The sequence below is a fragment of the Vulpes vulpes genome, chromosome 1 (genome assembly GCF_048418805.1).
Source record: "Vulpes vulpes isolate BD-2025 chromosome 1, VulVul3, whole genome shotgun sequence".
Taxonomy (NCBI): Eukaryota; Metazoa; Chordata; class Mammalia; order Carnivora; family Canidae; genus Vulpes; species Vulpes vulpes.
The window spans coordinates 32,341,457-32,357,142 of record NC_132780.1 but is presented as its reverse complement, the minus strand read 5'-3'; the positions used below and the strand labels follow the sequence as shown (position 1 = coordinate 32,357,142).

The 15,686-nt window shown below is 40.3% G+C and overlaps 1 protein-coding gene across 3 annotated transcripts in view; it reads left to right on the top strand.

The window, feature by feature from the left end:
- Positions 1-15,686, top strand: part of DOCK8 (dedicator of cytokinesis 8) — a 227,655-nt gene that overhangs the window by 171,370 nt on the left and 40,599 nt on the right. For all 3 annotated transcript variants that reach the window (XM_072762059.1, XM_026001584.2, XM_026001585.2), the window contains 4 exons: positions 2,179-2,334; positions 4,551-4,690; positions 10,360-10,529; positions 15,229-15,374. In XM_072762059.1, the coding sequence (XP_072618160.1) occupies positions 2,179-2,334; positions 4,551-4,690; positions 10,360-10,529; positions 15,229-15,374 (612 nt within the window). The remainder of the gene's footprint in view (positions 1-2,178; positions 2,335-4,550; positions 4,691-10,359; positions 10,530-15,228; positions 15,375-15,686) is intronic.

Below are 15,686 nucleotides of genomic sequence, written 5' to 3'. Positions count from 1 at the left end.
CCTGGATGGGAAGGCAGAGTCTCACAGAGGAGGTCCATTGACGCCTGGGTGGTAGAAGGCACAGAGGTCCTCATATCAACAGTGGCCCTTTTTGGCAAAGTGTCAGCAGACAGGGCAGTTGGATTTGTCTTCCATAACTTGGGGGCCATCCTTTGGTGGGCAGGTATTTTTGATAAGAGACCAACTTTTGAGCCTTCAGGGATTTCACAAAGAGCAGGCTTTCACAAAGAGCAGGTCTCCAGGATCACAAGGCAGCGCTAAACCACTGAGCCACCCAGGCTGCCCTAGATGTCACTTTTAATGTACCACTTAATTAATACCCATTCCTGAGTAGTGACACTGAGGCCACTACCCTGGGTCCTGACCTTCGAGGAGGATGTTTCTGGAACCGCGTCTTACTCTTTTCTAGCCATCACCAGAAATATTTTTTGAAATTTCTGTCTTTGGGACACCTGGATGGCTCAGTGGTTGGGCATCTGCCTTTGGCTCAGGGCATGATCCCAGATTCCTGGGATCGAGTCTCAGGTCGGGCTCCTTGCATGGAGCCTGCTTCTTCTCCCTCGTGCCTGTGTCTCTGCCTCTCTTTCTGTGTCTTTCATGAATAAATACAATCTTTTTTTTTTTTTAATTTCTGTCTTTAATGAAGTCTCAAGGGACCTATTTAAGACCTATACTGTGGCCTTCTTTCAGGTACAAATATCTTTTGCTTTTGCGTTCTGACTGGTTTGAACCCAAACCAGTCAGAATACAGGCCTTTAATTAGAAACTCTTGGTGAGTGACCATTAAGTGAGGGACACAAGATCAAGTTCTAATCAGTTGAGTTTGCTGGTGGCTCCATTGGTCCAAAGTCAGTGACCATCAAGACACATGGACAAAGAGCACAGGTTCTGGTAACTGTTCCTACACAAAAGTTTACACATGTTTTATTTTTTACATAATACATAACGGTATTCATTTGTGTCAAGTTAAAGTCTAACTACAGATTGATTAATCCTATTAGGCAGAATGACCCACAACACAATGGCTTCTCCAAAAATGGCCCAAAATATGCTGCTGATTTAAATTATGTCATTTATAAAACTGCTCTCAAAATGCATAAAGAGGAGGCATGTCTGTTCACAAGGATGAGATGCTTGGTTTCCCTCGCTGGGGCACGAGGGTGTTCATGATGATATATCAAGAGGCTCAAGGTCCATCGTAGTCCTCCTTTCCCTACTTTGCCTTGAAAGAAGCTGCCTCTGAGTCATAGCCCATAAAGTCTGGGTCTTCATTGTCACCTTACCTGAGGGAAGCAAATGATCTCTTTTATTTTGTTATTGTTGCTAGTTTTTCATTGCTTATTACACAGTTGGTTTGTTTTTGCTTAATTTTTTAATTGAAGTAAAATTAATTACAATATTAATTTCAAGTATACAACGTAATGATTCAATAATTCTGTACATTATTAGTGCTCACCACAACAAGTATAGTCTCCACTATACAATGTTACTACAGCATCATTGACTGTTTTCCTCATGCTGTACTTTTCATGGTTTGGTTGTTTAAGGAAAGACTTTTCCTCATAACTCTTCCAGCTTTCTCTTTCTTTCTCCTCCCCTTCCTCTCTTCTTACTTTGGGGCAAACTCAGCAACTTTTTTGCAGGGAATACATACTTTCCTCAGTAATAAGATGCCTTTATCTAGGGAACTGGTCTGAGCACTCCCCATCTGAAGTCTTTAATTAGAAACTACAAAAGAACAGTTGTGGTGTTAGAATCACCCAGTCATATTCCATTAGTTTTGTGTGGCCCCATATGGGGTCAGCTCCGTTCATTTAGCTTCTCAGACACAGTGGCGTTTTTGTGAAATTAATGATATTGTGTTACACTGAAGACATACCCCCAGAATATTTGCAACACAGGTTTGCCACAGGGTGATAGATTTGACAAGGGTGGGGGTTGGGTCAAGAATCCACCTTTTGGACTGCTGTTAGGCTAGAATTATTAAAGGGAAGAGTAATGTGTGAAAACCCATTGGGCCTCCCTGTAATATAGAGCTTTCCATCCATTGCACTGTCTGATTAATTTTCATTAAATTGATTGTCTTAATCTGGAGAGAGTAGATTTTTGTATCTGCCAACTTCAACTCCATTTGTTTTATAATAAACACATCTTTCCTGTTTTCATTTTTCTTCCCAGCTGTCAGCCAAGCTCAACAACCTTCCAACGCTCATTTCCATGAGGCTGGAGTTTCTGAGAATCCTCTGCAGCCATGAGCATTACCTCAATCTGAACCTCTTCTTTATGAATGCTGATACTGCTCCAGCATCCCCCTGCCCCTCCATCTCCTCCCAGGTGATCAGCTACTGAAAGAATTCCTCAAAATATTTCATTTAATTAGTTTAGTCTTTTATTACTATAAAGGTTGATCTTATTAATTAAAAGGAAAATCAAGATATTCACACTGGATCAGTTGGTCCAGATACACACAAGTACGGTACCAAAGTTGCACTAACTGATCATTTACAAGCTACAGGATTGGTTTCTTCCTAGGCTCAGGGGTCCCACCTGAGGCCAGGAAGAGCAAGGAGTCCATACGCATTATGAAGATTTAGAAATTCATAGGAAAGTCACATAGCTTCCTTTGGCATCAGTCATCTTCCCATGTTAGGTGGAAAGTGAGCATCTTCTTTGCTCACTCCTTTTCCTGAACCCTAGAACCATAAAATTTCTGAAATTGTATATTCCTTTATATTAATTCCAAAATGATCTACTAGTGATTTTTAACACCTGTATTGTGTCTTTGAGCTGTCCTAGAACTTTCTAATGATACTGTTATAAAATGGATTTGGGTGTAAGACGAGTCCATCTTGAATTATACTACGGATAATTTAGTTCTTAAAGCACTAAAAAGACCTTGTCATAAACTAATCCACAGTCTCTTTTATAGAGAATATATTTCTAATGAATCTTGTTCTTTATCTGCCACAAAAAAATAATGCTTGTATAGTGTTTAGAAACAAGGCTCTGACAGACATAGCCAATCTTTTTTTGTAGCAATTTCTCACAGGTTAGGGTCAGTGGGACCCAGATTCTACTGGATGTTAAGAGGATTTATACAAATACAGAATTCCAGAGTCAAATAAGTTTTGAAAACCCTGTGTTAACAGGTTTGGTTGCAGTAAGCCACCAAGAATCTCTAATTGGTTAGTGTAAATTGTAAATACCCAAAGGGTGGAGGAGAAAAGTATTTAATAAGCATTGATTCCCAAAGTTATTTAACTATTGGAAACCTGTTTTTTTCTTCCATAGATTTCTCAAGAGATAGTGCCCTCTAGAAAAACTTGAAGGAAATGCTGTTTTACAATCACATTCCATTTATAGGTGACAAATCAGAGGCTCAGGGCAGCCCAGCAAGATTAGTTTCTATTTTTGTTGGAGATTCCTTGATACTAACACAAAAGTGAAGGTTTGTCTTACCAATTAAAAAAAAAAAAGAAAACTCAGCCATTTATGTTAGGTGACATGAAGCAGTTGTCAGCCACATGACCATCTCAGTGTGAATTGGGGAGGATCTGGTTTACAGCAGCAGTTCCAAATGTGCTAATTTTGCCCTGGGTCCTCTGCCACAGTTCCCTTCTGACTGCCCCAGGGAATTAGCAAACCCAGGGCAAGGCCCAGCCCCACCCAACTGTAAAGGATTTCCAAAGTCACTTTAGATTCCTTTAGTGCAATACGATGTATATCCCCAAGATAACACAGGAAATGTCTAGGACTGGTAAGTCTGACACTTCCTGCCTGATACCACTGCTGGTTCCAGCCAGTTGAATTCAGGCAGTGTGTGCAAGCCATACTCAGAAGTGTAGCCGAGCAAACTGGGGCCTCTAGTAAGGGAGGCAGCTTGTAGGAGAGGAATTGCCAGCTCAAAGCCACAGCAAGGGACACAGTCCCCGATTCTCTATCCACATGATATCCTTGGACTTTAATCTTGGCTTCTGAACTGGGGTGGGGGAGTATCAGTCATTTTGTGAGAGACCCCGGGGGCTTTATTTTCATCTTTCCCAATTGACAGCTCTCGGTCTGTTGGAAAAGGAAATCAGAGTGACCACTGGAAGCAGGGCCCCCACCTGGGGAATATCACTGGGAAGTGCTTACAAAGCCTCCCCCCTGGAAGCACCATGCCCTCCATAGACACTGGCCAATGTGATTTTAATTCCAGTTCTTGTTACTCATGGAACTGTTCTTTGCATTTCTTTCTGTTTTAATTTAAATTCAATTAATTAACATATAATGTTAATTATTTGTGTTCAATTACTTGTATTAATTTCATTCAATTAATTAACACATAATGTTAATTATCTGTACATAATGTTACTGGTTTCAGAGGTAGAGTTCAGTGATTCATCAGTGTTATATCACCCCCAGTGCTCATAACATCACGTGCCCTCCTTCACGTCCATCATCCCATTACCCCAGCCCCCCAGCCTCTCAGCCCCCTCACCCCCTCACCCCAAGCGACCCTCAGTTTGTTTCCTATGATTAAGAGTCTCTTATGGTTTGCATTTCTATAGAATTCTAGCTCCTGCTCCAGTTTCCAGGACCAGAAGATTGCCAGCATGTTTGATCTGACTCCCGAGTACCGTCAGCAGCACTTCCTCACTGGACTTCTCTTTACTGAACTGGCTGCTGCCCTGGATGCTGAAGGAGAAGGGTATGTTGCTGGCATGTAAATTGAAATACAAAGCAAAAAGCCCACAAAAACCAAAAGGGTTTCGCAATCCAGCCTCTCTTACTTGGTGAAAAACTCTACCATTCACCAGTTCTGAAGAGTGGAAGCATCCGTATGTTGAGAAAAAGGTGCTGATAGGAACGTGGAAAGGCATGAGGGACAGAGAGAAACTATAAACTGGCTTTTTCCAGCCACTTATTCATTGAAAGGAGTGAATTTCAATTTCAGCAGGCTTCCCAGGGATGCTTTGATTAGTGAACTTAGGAACAAAGCCATTTATAAATTCTGCCCCAGGTGATCCGTGTATACACAGAGGCAGCAGCAAGATGCCACTTGGCTTAATGTTGACAAAGGAAGCCACGCTGATGGGAAGGCAGTCAGTGTCTAGATTAGGTTTCTTGCAGAGAGACCTTCCTAGGCTAAAAGAGACGCCCCAGGTCCAGGACTTAGAAATCCTCTCACCTTTTATAAGCCTGGGCATGTGGTGGTATCCAGTCTCTAAGTCCAGGGACAGGGATGGAGCAGGACCACCCCTTCTTCTTTCCTTCTCTCTCTCTCTCTGTTCCTGAGCCATAGGATTAGAAAACCACCATCTGCCCAATTAGATGGAAGGAGACAGTGTGTTCCAAATTATACCTCACATTCAACAGTTACCAAATGGCTACCATGGGGCAGACATCTATCAGAGATATATCAGTGCACAGAACAAAGTTCCCTGCCCCCAGAGAACTTACCATTCAGAGACTCACATCCAAAGATCATTAGGATTGGAAGATAATCAGACTCAGCCCTTTTGGTGTTCAGGTTAGGCACAAAGGATTGAAGGAGCTTGCCCAAAGTCACTTAGCAGAACCACATCTAGAGCCAGGGTCTCCTGAGTCCTTTTCCAGGGTGTTCTCTCCCTGGAAAACCTCTTCCTACAACTCCTCTCATCTTCCCTTGTCTGCTCAAGAAGCTTCTGGAATAAAGTATCTGATTAGTGACAGCGATGCTATATGTTACATATATTTGTCTAATTGGAAGCTTTCAAGTTTTCTCTTAAGTGCTTGTAATTTAGTGAAGGAAACCATGACCAGAGCACCTTTGGCTTATGTGAACCGCACTCACAAATATATCCTAAGCACTTTGTCCATACTGCTGTCGGCCAGATGAATGTCTGTCTCTGCCTCCTGGGAGGTCAGTGTGGAAACCAAATGTTCTTCAATCTAAATTCTGCCTCTTTCTAGAAATCCATGTCCTGAGGGCATCTTTAGAGAGCTTCAATCTCATCTTCTCTCAAACCTAACTGCAGTCCTCTCAATTTTCTCAGTAGAACTTTCTACCTGATAACTAACATAAATTTCCATAGCAACACAAAGTGCCCTGATCCATATGGTGTTGAGAATGAGGTTGGAGCACAAAAAAGTCACCTTCAGGGACAACACACACACACACACACACACACACACACACACACACACACACATGCACACGCTTTTGCTTAATTGTTCTTTGCTAGCACTGATCCACATGATTTCTGAAAGTACTCGTATTTACATTAGCACAAGTTTCTAATTTCCATTTCCCTTCTAGTGAGATATCAAGGGAAACCACCCTGACATCTATTTTGATTCCTCACGAAATTGTTGCTGTTATTTTACTAGCAACAGAGTAGAGTATGTTCAGAGGTCATCGTGCAATTATGTTCAGGCAGGTGGGTACATTCTTCAAACACACACACATATACACACAACACCTTTTCTACCCCCTAGAGGGTAGCTAATTAAGAGTGTCTCTCCCTTGGCAACACAATAATCCCTGATTTCTGGGTTGTCAGTTACTCCCCTGGAAATTCATTAGAAATACTGTCACATACTTATTAGTGACTTTACCATGTGGGCTAAAACCTCAGAAAAATCTCTTTAATAGTACTTCCTCTTCATCAGTACTTCATTTTGCTGCCAAGACAATTAAGAGACTCACCAACACCTGCCCATATGAAGGGCAAGGGCCAGTGGGACATGTCTCAGTATCTGGACTTCTGAAAGGAGCCATGGCTCCAGCTTCTAATGGGTCTCCTTGGAACACCCTCCCCCTTAACTGGCGGTGCCTACAAGTGTCCACAGATCATCAAATCCACAGTGTTTTGCAAGCATGTGAAAATTAGCATCTTTATGTTATGCTACCAAATGTTTAAAGAATTAATTCTAATCCTTCATATGCTCTTCCAAAAAATAAAGGGACACAACACTTTCCAAATCATTCTATGAGGTTGTTATCTATTACCCTGATACCAAAAACAGACAAAAAAAATCACAAGAAAAGTGCACACTAATATGACTATAGACCAAAATATCCTCAACAAAATACTAGAAAATTGAATTTAACAACATATAAAAAGGATTATACACTGTAGCAAGACTTGTTTAACATCTGAAAATCAATTAATAAAACACACTACATGCGTAGAATAAGGGATGAAACCCATTCAGTCATCTCAATAGATGAAGAAAAAGATTTTGACAAAATCTAATACCCTTTCTTGAAAAAGCACTCAACAAATCCTATAGGAATATAAGAGCATTTCCTCAACCTGATAAAGGGCATCTATGAAAACCCCACAGCTAACCTCATACTTATTAGTGGAAGACTGATTGCTTTCCTTCTAAGGCCAGGAACAAGATTAAGAATATCCACTCTCGTTACTTCTGTTTTATTTGTTGTTGTACTGGAAGCCCTATCCAGAGCAAGTAGGCAAGAAAATAAGATAAAGACACCCATATTGGGAAGGAAGAAGTAAAACTATCTTTGTTCACAAATGACATGATTTATTTACAGAAAATCCTGTGGAACCCACTAAAAACCTATTAAAGTTAATAAATGTGTTCAGCAAGATTGCAAGATATGAGATCGATATACAAAAATCTATTATATTTCCATATACTTGTGACAAACAATGTGGAATGAAATTAAGAAAACTTCTCCATTTAAAATAGCTCCAAAAAATAACAAAAATCTTAGGACTAGATTTTTTAAACAAAAGAAGTATAAGTTTTTGTACACCAAAAACTATAAAACACTTTGGAAGGAAATAAAGAGAGCTAAACAAGTGGAGACTCTTGACATATTCATGGATCAGAAGACTTAATATTGTTAAGATGGCAATACTCCCCAAAAAGCTCTACAAGTTCAGTGCAGCTCCTCTCAAAATTCCAGCTGGCTTCTTTGTAGATATTGCTAAGCTGATCCTGAGATTCATATGAAAATTCAAGATAGCTAAAGATAGCCAAAACAGTCTTGAAAAAAAGCACAGTTGGAGGACTCACATTTCCTGATTTCAAAACCTACTACAAAGCAATAGTAGTGCTTCTGCCATAAAGACAGACATATCGATCAATGCAATTGAATTAGGAATCTGGAAATATATCCTCTCATTTATAGTCAATTGACTTTTGGCAAGGGTGCCAAAACCATTCAAGGGGGAAAAAGTAGTGTTTTTAACAGATGGTGCTAGCACAACTGGGTATCCACATGCAAAAGAATGAAGTTAGGTCCCCATCTCACACCATATGCACAAGTTAACTCAAAATGGTCAAAGACCTCAATGTAAGTGCTGAAACTATAAGACTCTTAGATGAAATCATACAGATGATCTTCATGAAATAGGATTAGGCAATGGCTTTTTAGATCTGACACCAGAAAGGCACAATGAAAGAAAAAAATAGCTGAGTTAGACTTCTTGAAAGTGAGAACATCTGTGCTATATAGGACACTATCAAGAAAATGAAAAGAGAGTGCACAGAATGGGAGAAAGTATCTGCATATCATAGATCTAATAGGGGATTTGTGCCTATTATTTTTTAAAGATTTATTTTTTTATTTTATAAAGATAGAATATGTGTGTGCACGTAGTGGGAGGGGCAGAAGGAGAGGGACAGAGGGAATCCCAACCAGACTCCCCCACTGAGCAATGGAGCCCGACATCCAGCTTGATCTCATGACTTATGAGATCATGACCTGAGCCAAAATCATGAGTTGGAGGTTTAAATGACTGAGCCACCCAGGCACCCCTCTCTTTATATAATTTTTAAATCTCACAACTCAATAACAAAAAGAAAAATAACTCCATTTTTTAAAAGGCAAGAATCAGCACCAAAGGAGAGATGACCAATAAGCACATGAAAAAAAAATCAACATCATTAACCATCAGGAAAATAAATGCATATCAAAACCAGACAAATTCCCCTTCTCTCTTAGTTCTTTCAGGCAACTGTAATGAAAATACCATAGCCCACGTGGCTTATAAACAACAGACATTTATTTATCACAGTTCTAGAGGCTGGGAAGCCCAAGATCCAAGGTGCTGGTAGATTAAGTGTCTGATGAGGACCCATTTCCAATTCATAGATGGCCATCTTCTTGCTGTACTCTTACATGGCAGAAGGGCAGGGGGGCAAGGGAGCTCTCTAGGGTCTTTTATAAGGGCATTAGTCCCATGCATGAGGATTCCACCCTCATGACTTCATCCCCTCCCAAAGGCCTTTCCTCCTAATACCATCACACTAGGATTACATTTAAACATATAAATTTTAGGAGGACACAAACATTCAGTCCATGGCACCTTCATACCCCTAGGATGGCTGTAATAAAAAGATAAATATTAACTAGTGTTGACAGAAAATGGAAACTTTTCAGGTGTGGGGGTGATGTAAAATGGTGTAGCCATTGGAACTGTTGGAAACAGTTTGGTGGTGGATGCCTGGGTGGCTCAATTGATTAAGCATCTCACTGCAGTTCAGGGCATGATCTCAGGGTCCTGGGATCAAGCCCTGAGTCAAGCTCTACACTCTGTCTTTCTCCCTCTCCCTCTGCCTCTCCCCCTGCTCGTGCTTTCTCTCTCTCAAATAAATAAATCTTTTTATTTTTTTTAAAAAATAAAAGGAAATAAAACAGTTTGGTGGTTCCTCTAAAGGTTAAACATAGAGTTACCATAAAAATCCAGTAATTCTACTCTGAGGTATGAAGTAAACTCCGTATCCAAGAGAAGTAAGCTTATGTCCACACAGAAACTTTTACACAAATATCCAAAGCAACATTAATAATTCATAATAGTGAAAATAATCCAAATGTCCATCAGTTGATGAATGAGTAATTAAAATGTGATCTGGAGTTCCTGGGTGGCTCAGTCTGTTAAGCGTCCGACTCTTGATTTCAGCTCAGGTCATGATCTCAGGGTCGTGAGATCAAGCCCCGTGTTGGGCTCTGCGCTAAGCATGGAACCTGCCTGGGATTCTCTCTCTCTCCCTCTGCTCCTCTCCCTCACCTCACAACCTCTCTCTCTCTTTCTAAAAATAAAATCTCTATAAATAAATAAATAAATAAATAAATAAATAAATAAAATCTATCCACACAATGGAATATTACTCAACAATAAAAAAGGACAAAGTACTAAATGTTACAATATGATGGACTTTTGAAACATCATGATAACAGCAGACCCAGGACCAGAACACAAGCAGTCTGTTTCTGGATTCTAGATACTTCTACCCTCTTTTGCTTGGTTTTCACATGTTACCCCAATGTTCAGGAGTGTTCTGACTCCTCCTTATTTAAGAGCATTTTGGTCAATCTCCCTTCACCATAACATCTAACTTTCTGTGTTGTACCGATAGGATCAGCAAAGTGCAAAGGAAGGCGATTAGTGCCATCCATAGCCTTCTGAGCTCTCATGACCTGGACCCACGCTGTGTCAAACCAGAAGTGAAGGTCAAAATCGCTGCCCTCTACCTGCCTTTGGTTGGTATCATTTTGGATGCTTTGCCACAACTCTATGACTTTACAGGTAACGATGCCTCTGTGTCCTTCTTTGGATTGGTGGGGGCCCCTGCCAGATGCTTTACTGGCATGAAGTTTCTGTTATTAGCTCTAATGCTGATATGTTTGTGTGAGCAGTTTTCCACAGCAGTGCTCTCCAGACCTTTTTCACATAGATTCCAATGAGTTTTTGGGTTTGCGAAGGTTTGGGGGTTTTTTTGTTTTGTTTTTTTCTTTTTTTTAGGTTTGGGGTTTTTTTTGGAGGGGTCCCAATAAGGTTTTCATTTGTTTTTTTAAAGGACTATAGTCATATAGTATGTTTTTCTTTTAGAAATTATTCATTATTCATTCACTCATCTGCTGATATATGATGAACTTTGTAGACCATATATCACAAAAGATGAAATATTAACAGAATTACTCCCTGGGGAGATCACCACTCTAAGGCATTGAAATAAAGGTGTTCCTTCTCTTTTCTCTTATGAATGGCTTAGGAAAGAAGCAGACTCAAATGATCCTAAACAATTTTTCCATGTAAAAAAAGTATCATGGTGTGGGGACACCTGGGTGGCTCAGCGGTTGAGCTTCTGCCTTCGACACAGAACGTGGTCCAGGGTCTGGGGATTGTGTCCCACATCAGGCTCCCCCTGAGGAGCCTGCTTCTCCCTCTGCCTATGTTTCTCTCTCTGTGTGTCTCTCATGAATAATAAATAAATTTTAAAAATATATATCATGATGATGTGGCACCTGGGTGGCTCAATTAGTTAAGCATCCAACTCTTGATCTTGGCTCAAATCATGATCTCAGGGTCGTGAGATGGAGCCCTGAGTCGGGCTCTGTGCTGAGCATGGGGCCTACCTGGGATTCTCTCTCTCCCTCTCCTTCTGCCCCTCCCAACTCGAACTCACTCTCTCTCAAAAAAAACCCAAAAAACAAACAAAAAAACAACCAAAAACATATGGCGTCTTCAAACTTAGGAAATTCTACCAGGGCAGAGGAATTTTGCTTTTGGCCCTAAGAGGCTGATTTTGGGGTTGGAAGTCAGTATCTCTCATTTTTCAGCAAGAGGAAAGGATAAGTTGTCTTAATGGAGTTCGTGTACCTCCTGAGTTTATTCACATATTACAATGTGGATTAGAGCCTTGGACAGATCTTGATGCCTGTGGGTTGGAAGTATTTGCAAAATTTTACTAAATATTCTCTCCCCAACAACACAACCTAGCCACTGCCAGGATCACTAACAACTAAAACAAATCTAGTGATGATGAGTTGGAAAGTCCGATCCCCCACCAATCCCCATAGGGGGAATGTAGATGAACAGAAAATGGGTAAGGGATGTACAGAAGCAAGCATGGCCCGGGGGGTGAGCATTCTCTGGTAGTGCCTGACTGAGCCAAGATTGAGAACAGAGCTGTCTTCAAGATTTTTTTTTTAAAGATTTTATTTATTTATTCATGAGAGACACACAGAGAGAGGCAGAGACACAGGCTCTGCAGGGAGCCCTCCCCTGCAGGGAGCCCAATGTGGGACTCGATCCCAGGACCCCGGGATCACGACCCGAGCTGAAGGCAGACGCTCAACCACTTAGTCACCCAGGTGCCCCAAGAATGTAATCCAGAGCACAGCAGACGACCTGCAGACCATTTCCAGAATTTTGCTGAAAGTTTCTAGAAAGTTTCGTTTAAATACCTATGACTCATTTGTTCCCAAAACGGGGAACCACTTTAGCACACATTCTCCTAAACTTCCTTGTTGATGAGGATTTTCCACATCAGTCACTTTGGATTAGAGCTTCTCTTCTCAGTACTTGGCCTCTGAGCCTTTTAAGTCTCAATGGTTTCTCAATGTATGACATTGACCTTTATAGTCATGATGTACCTGACAAGTGGAAAAACAGTGAAAGTATTCTATTATTTGAGGTGATATAGCGCATCTATTACATATGGAATCTTTGATTGATACACTAAGAAGAATATAGTTTCTTATTTATTATTTTTTTTTAAGATTTTATGTATTCATGAGAGACATAGAAAAAGAGGCAGACATAGCCAGAGGAAAAAGCAGGCTCTCTGCAGGGAGCCCGATGCGGGACTCGATCCCAGGACCCCGGGATCACGACCTGAGCCAAAGGCAGATGCCCAACCACTGACCCACTGCAGTGCCCCAGAGTATTTTTTTTTTAAGATACAGCTGAATTCAAATTCCAGCCCATTTATTGCTACATGTGACGTTTGAAAAATTCTTCAGCCTTTCAATGCCTTCCCTCCCCTTTCCTCAACTGTAAAAATATGGTAACAATGACTACATCTTAGGGTTGTGATAAGGATGAAATGAGAGATCTTCTACAAAGGCATTTTATGTGGCAACTGTTTATATTCCTCTGTCTTTTACAACCATGACCCTGTGCATATTTAGGAGAAGTAAGAATGCATCCTCAAATTAATGTAATCCTAATAATGTTATCAGATCTTACATAATTGCCACATGCTATTCACTTTACCATTGTTTAAAAACTCGGTTGTCTTTAAATGCAAATAGTGAGCTATTATTTTTAAAAACAGTTCTAAAATTATTTGAGTTCTGTTTTCAGAATTTTAGCAGAAGGAAATACCATTTGCAATCTGATTTTTCTGAAAAACTGAAGATCTAAATACAGTGTTGACAAGCATGACAAGATATGAGTTGGGTTTTTTTTTTAAGATTTTATTTATTTATTCATGAGAGACACAGAGAGGCAAAGACATAGGCAGAGGGAGAAGCAGGGTCCCTGCAGGGAACCTGATGCGGGACTTGATCCCAGGACTCCAGGATCATGACCTGAGCCAAAGGCAGACGCTCAACCACTGAGCCACCCAGACATCCCAAGATACGAGTTTTTAATGAATCCATCAGTAGCAAGTGATACACTTTGCTAAGAAAGTGCTTAAGCAAAAACTTTGTGTGTGATTAGTAGTAGTCTAAAAAACCAACCGTTTAAGTTATGGGTCCTTTTTTTGTTTGCACACATCTAGACCTACATATAAACATAGGTATGTCTATGTTATATAGAGAAAATAAAGTAACATTCATTTCAGACATTTAAAATTCAATACATTATTGACAAATTTTTTTTTTTACATTATTGACAAATTCATGACATTAGCTTGTTATTTTATAAAGAACCAATTAGTTCTGTAATTATGGGTTCCTTTCTATATCGCCATTATTTAAAATATATGAATAGAGTAAAAATATTATATTACACACTTTATAAAAGTTAGTGAAATTAATATTACACTAACTAAAATTTAAATAAAAACTTAAAAAATTATTTAATATTATATTTCAGGAAAGTGTTATGAAAGCTTTGAAAATTTTATTTTTACAATTTGAAAAACCAATTTCTAGATGAATCTTTTGCTGTGCAGTTTGTCTCATTTTTTAAGCCTGCCTGCTTTTTCCTAGAGATGATGGTAGGAGTTTAGCAATAATGCTGGACATCAGGTTTTAGTTTTTGTTTTTAAGACTTATTTACTTATTTGAAAGAGAGAGAGAGAGTCAGGAGGAGGGACTGAGGGAGAAAAAGAGAATTTCAAGCCCGCTCCCTGCTGAGCACAGAACCTGATGCAGGGCTTGATTTCAAGCCCCTGAGATCATGATCTGAGCTGAAATCAAGAGTCAGACGCCTAGCTGACTGCGCCACCCAGGCACCCCACTAAACATCAGGCTTTAAATTACTGTGCTGACTTTAGTGACTAACGAGTATCAAGTCCCTCCATAGGTATTGGGTTGGAGATATAGGGAAATGCTGTTTTTGGCTTCATATCAGCAAAGATTTTTTTTAAAGACTTTTAAAGAGCAGCTTTAGGGGGCGCCTGGGTGGATCAGCAGTTGAGCATCTGCCTTTGGCTCAGGTCATGATCCCAGGGTCTTGGGATCAAGTCCCGCATCAGGCTCCCCACAGGGAGCCTTCTTCTCCCTATACCTATGCCTCTGCCTCTCTCTCTCTCTCATGAATAAATGTCTCTCATGAATAAATAAAATCTAAAAAATAAAAATAAAAAATAAATAAAGAGCAGCTTTATGTTCACAACAAAATTGAACAGAATGTATAGAGATTTCCCAGATGCTCCTTGCCCCCACATATACACAGCACCTCATGTTGTCAGCACTAGAGGCGCACACTGGTTACAGTTGATGAACCTATAGGAACACATCATCATCACCCAAAGTCCAAGGTTTACATTAGGGTTCACTCCTGGGATGGTAAATTCTATGGGTTTAGACAAATATATAATGATATGGATCCATCATTATGGCATCCAGAGTCGTGTCTCTACCCTAAAATTCCTCTGTGCTTTGCCTGGCCATCCCTCTCTCCCTCAACCCTCCGCAACCACCGAACTTTTTACTGTATTAGTTTTGCTTTTTTCGGAATGTCACGGAGTTGGAATCATATACTATGTAGCTTTTTCAGATTGATTTCTTTCACTTAGCCTACATTTAAGGTTCCTCCATGTCTTTTCCATGGCTTGACAGCTCATTTCTTTTTAGTGCTGAATCATATCCATTGCCTGGATGTACTACAGTTTATCCATTCATCTACTGAAGGATAATCTTGCTTGCTTCCACATTTTGGCCATTAGAAATGAGAAGTTTTTTATGTGGGCATAAATTTTCAATTCCTTACATACCAAGAAGCACTATTGCTGGATTGTATGGTGAGGCCAATGATGCTTTCATTACAGTTGCAGATGCTCGTAGTGGAAAAAATCGTGCCAATGGCTCAGATGAAGAACAAGAAGGGACCAGTGCAATTAACCAGAATGTGGCGCTGGCCATAGCTGGAAATAATTTTAATTTGAAGACAAGTGGAGCAATGCTTTCTTCCTTGGTATGTTGGTGCACCCTTCTCTGGTTTATATTTTGTCTTGTGTCTTATCGCATCTTCTGATGGGCTTGTTCTTCGATCTACCTACCAGAACCCAGAGTTGTATAAAGGCAGGCTGTGCAATTCCTGCCTCTTTGCTCTGTCCTGAAAGGCATCAGCATGATGCTAGCAGTTGAGAAGAGAGATGGCCCAGATGAGGTAGCACAGGGACAGACAGTTCTGGCTGTAAAGGTAGATCAAATCCAGGCAGTCTCAATGGTGCCTGAGTTCAAGAACACCAGAAAGAGGTGAACTTGGGATATCTGAGGTCAGCAC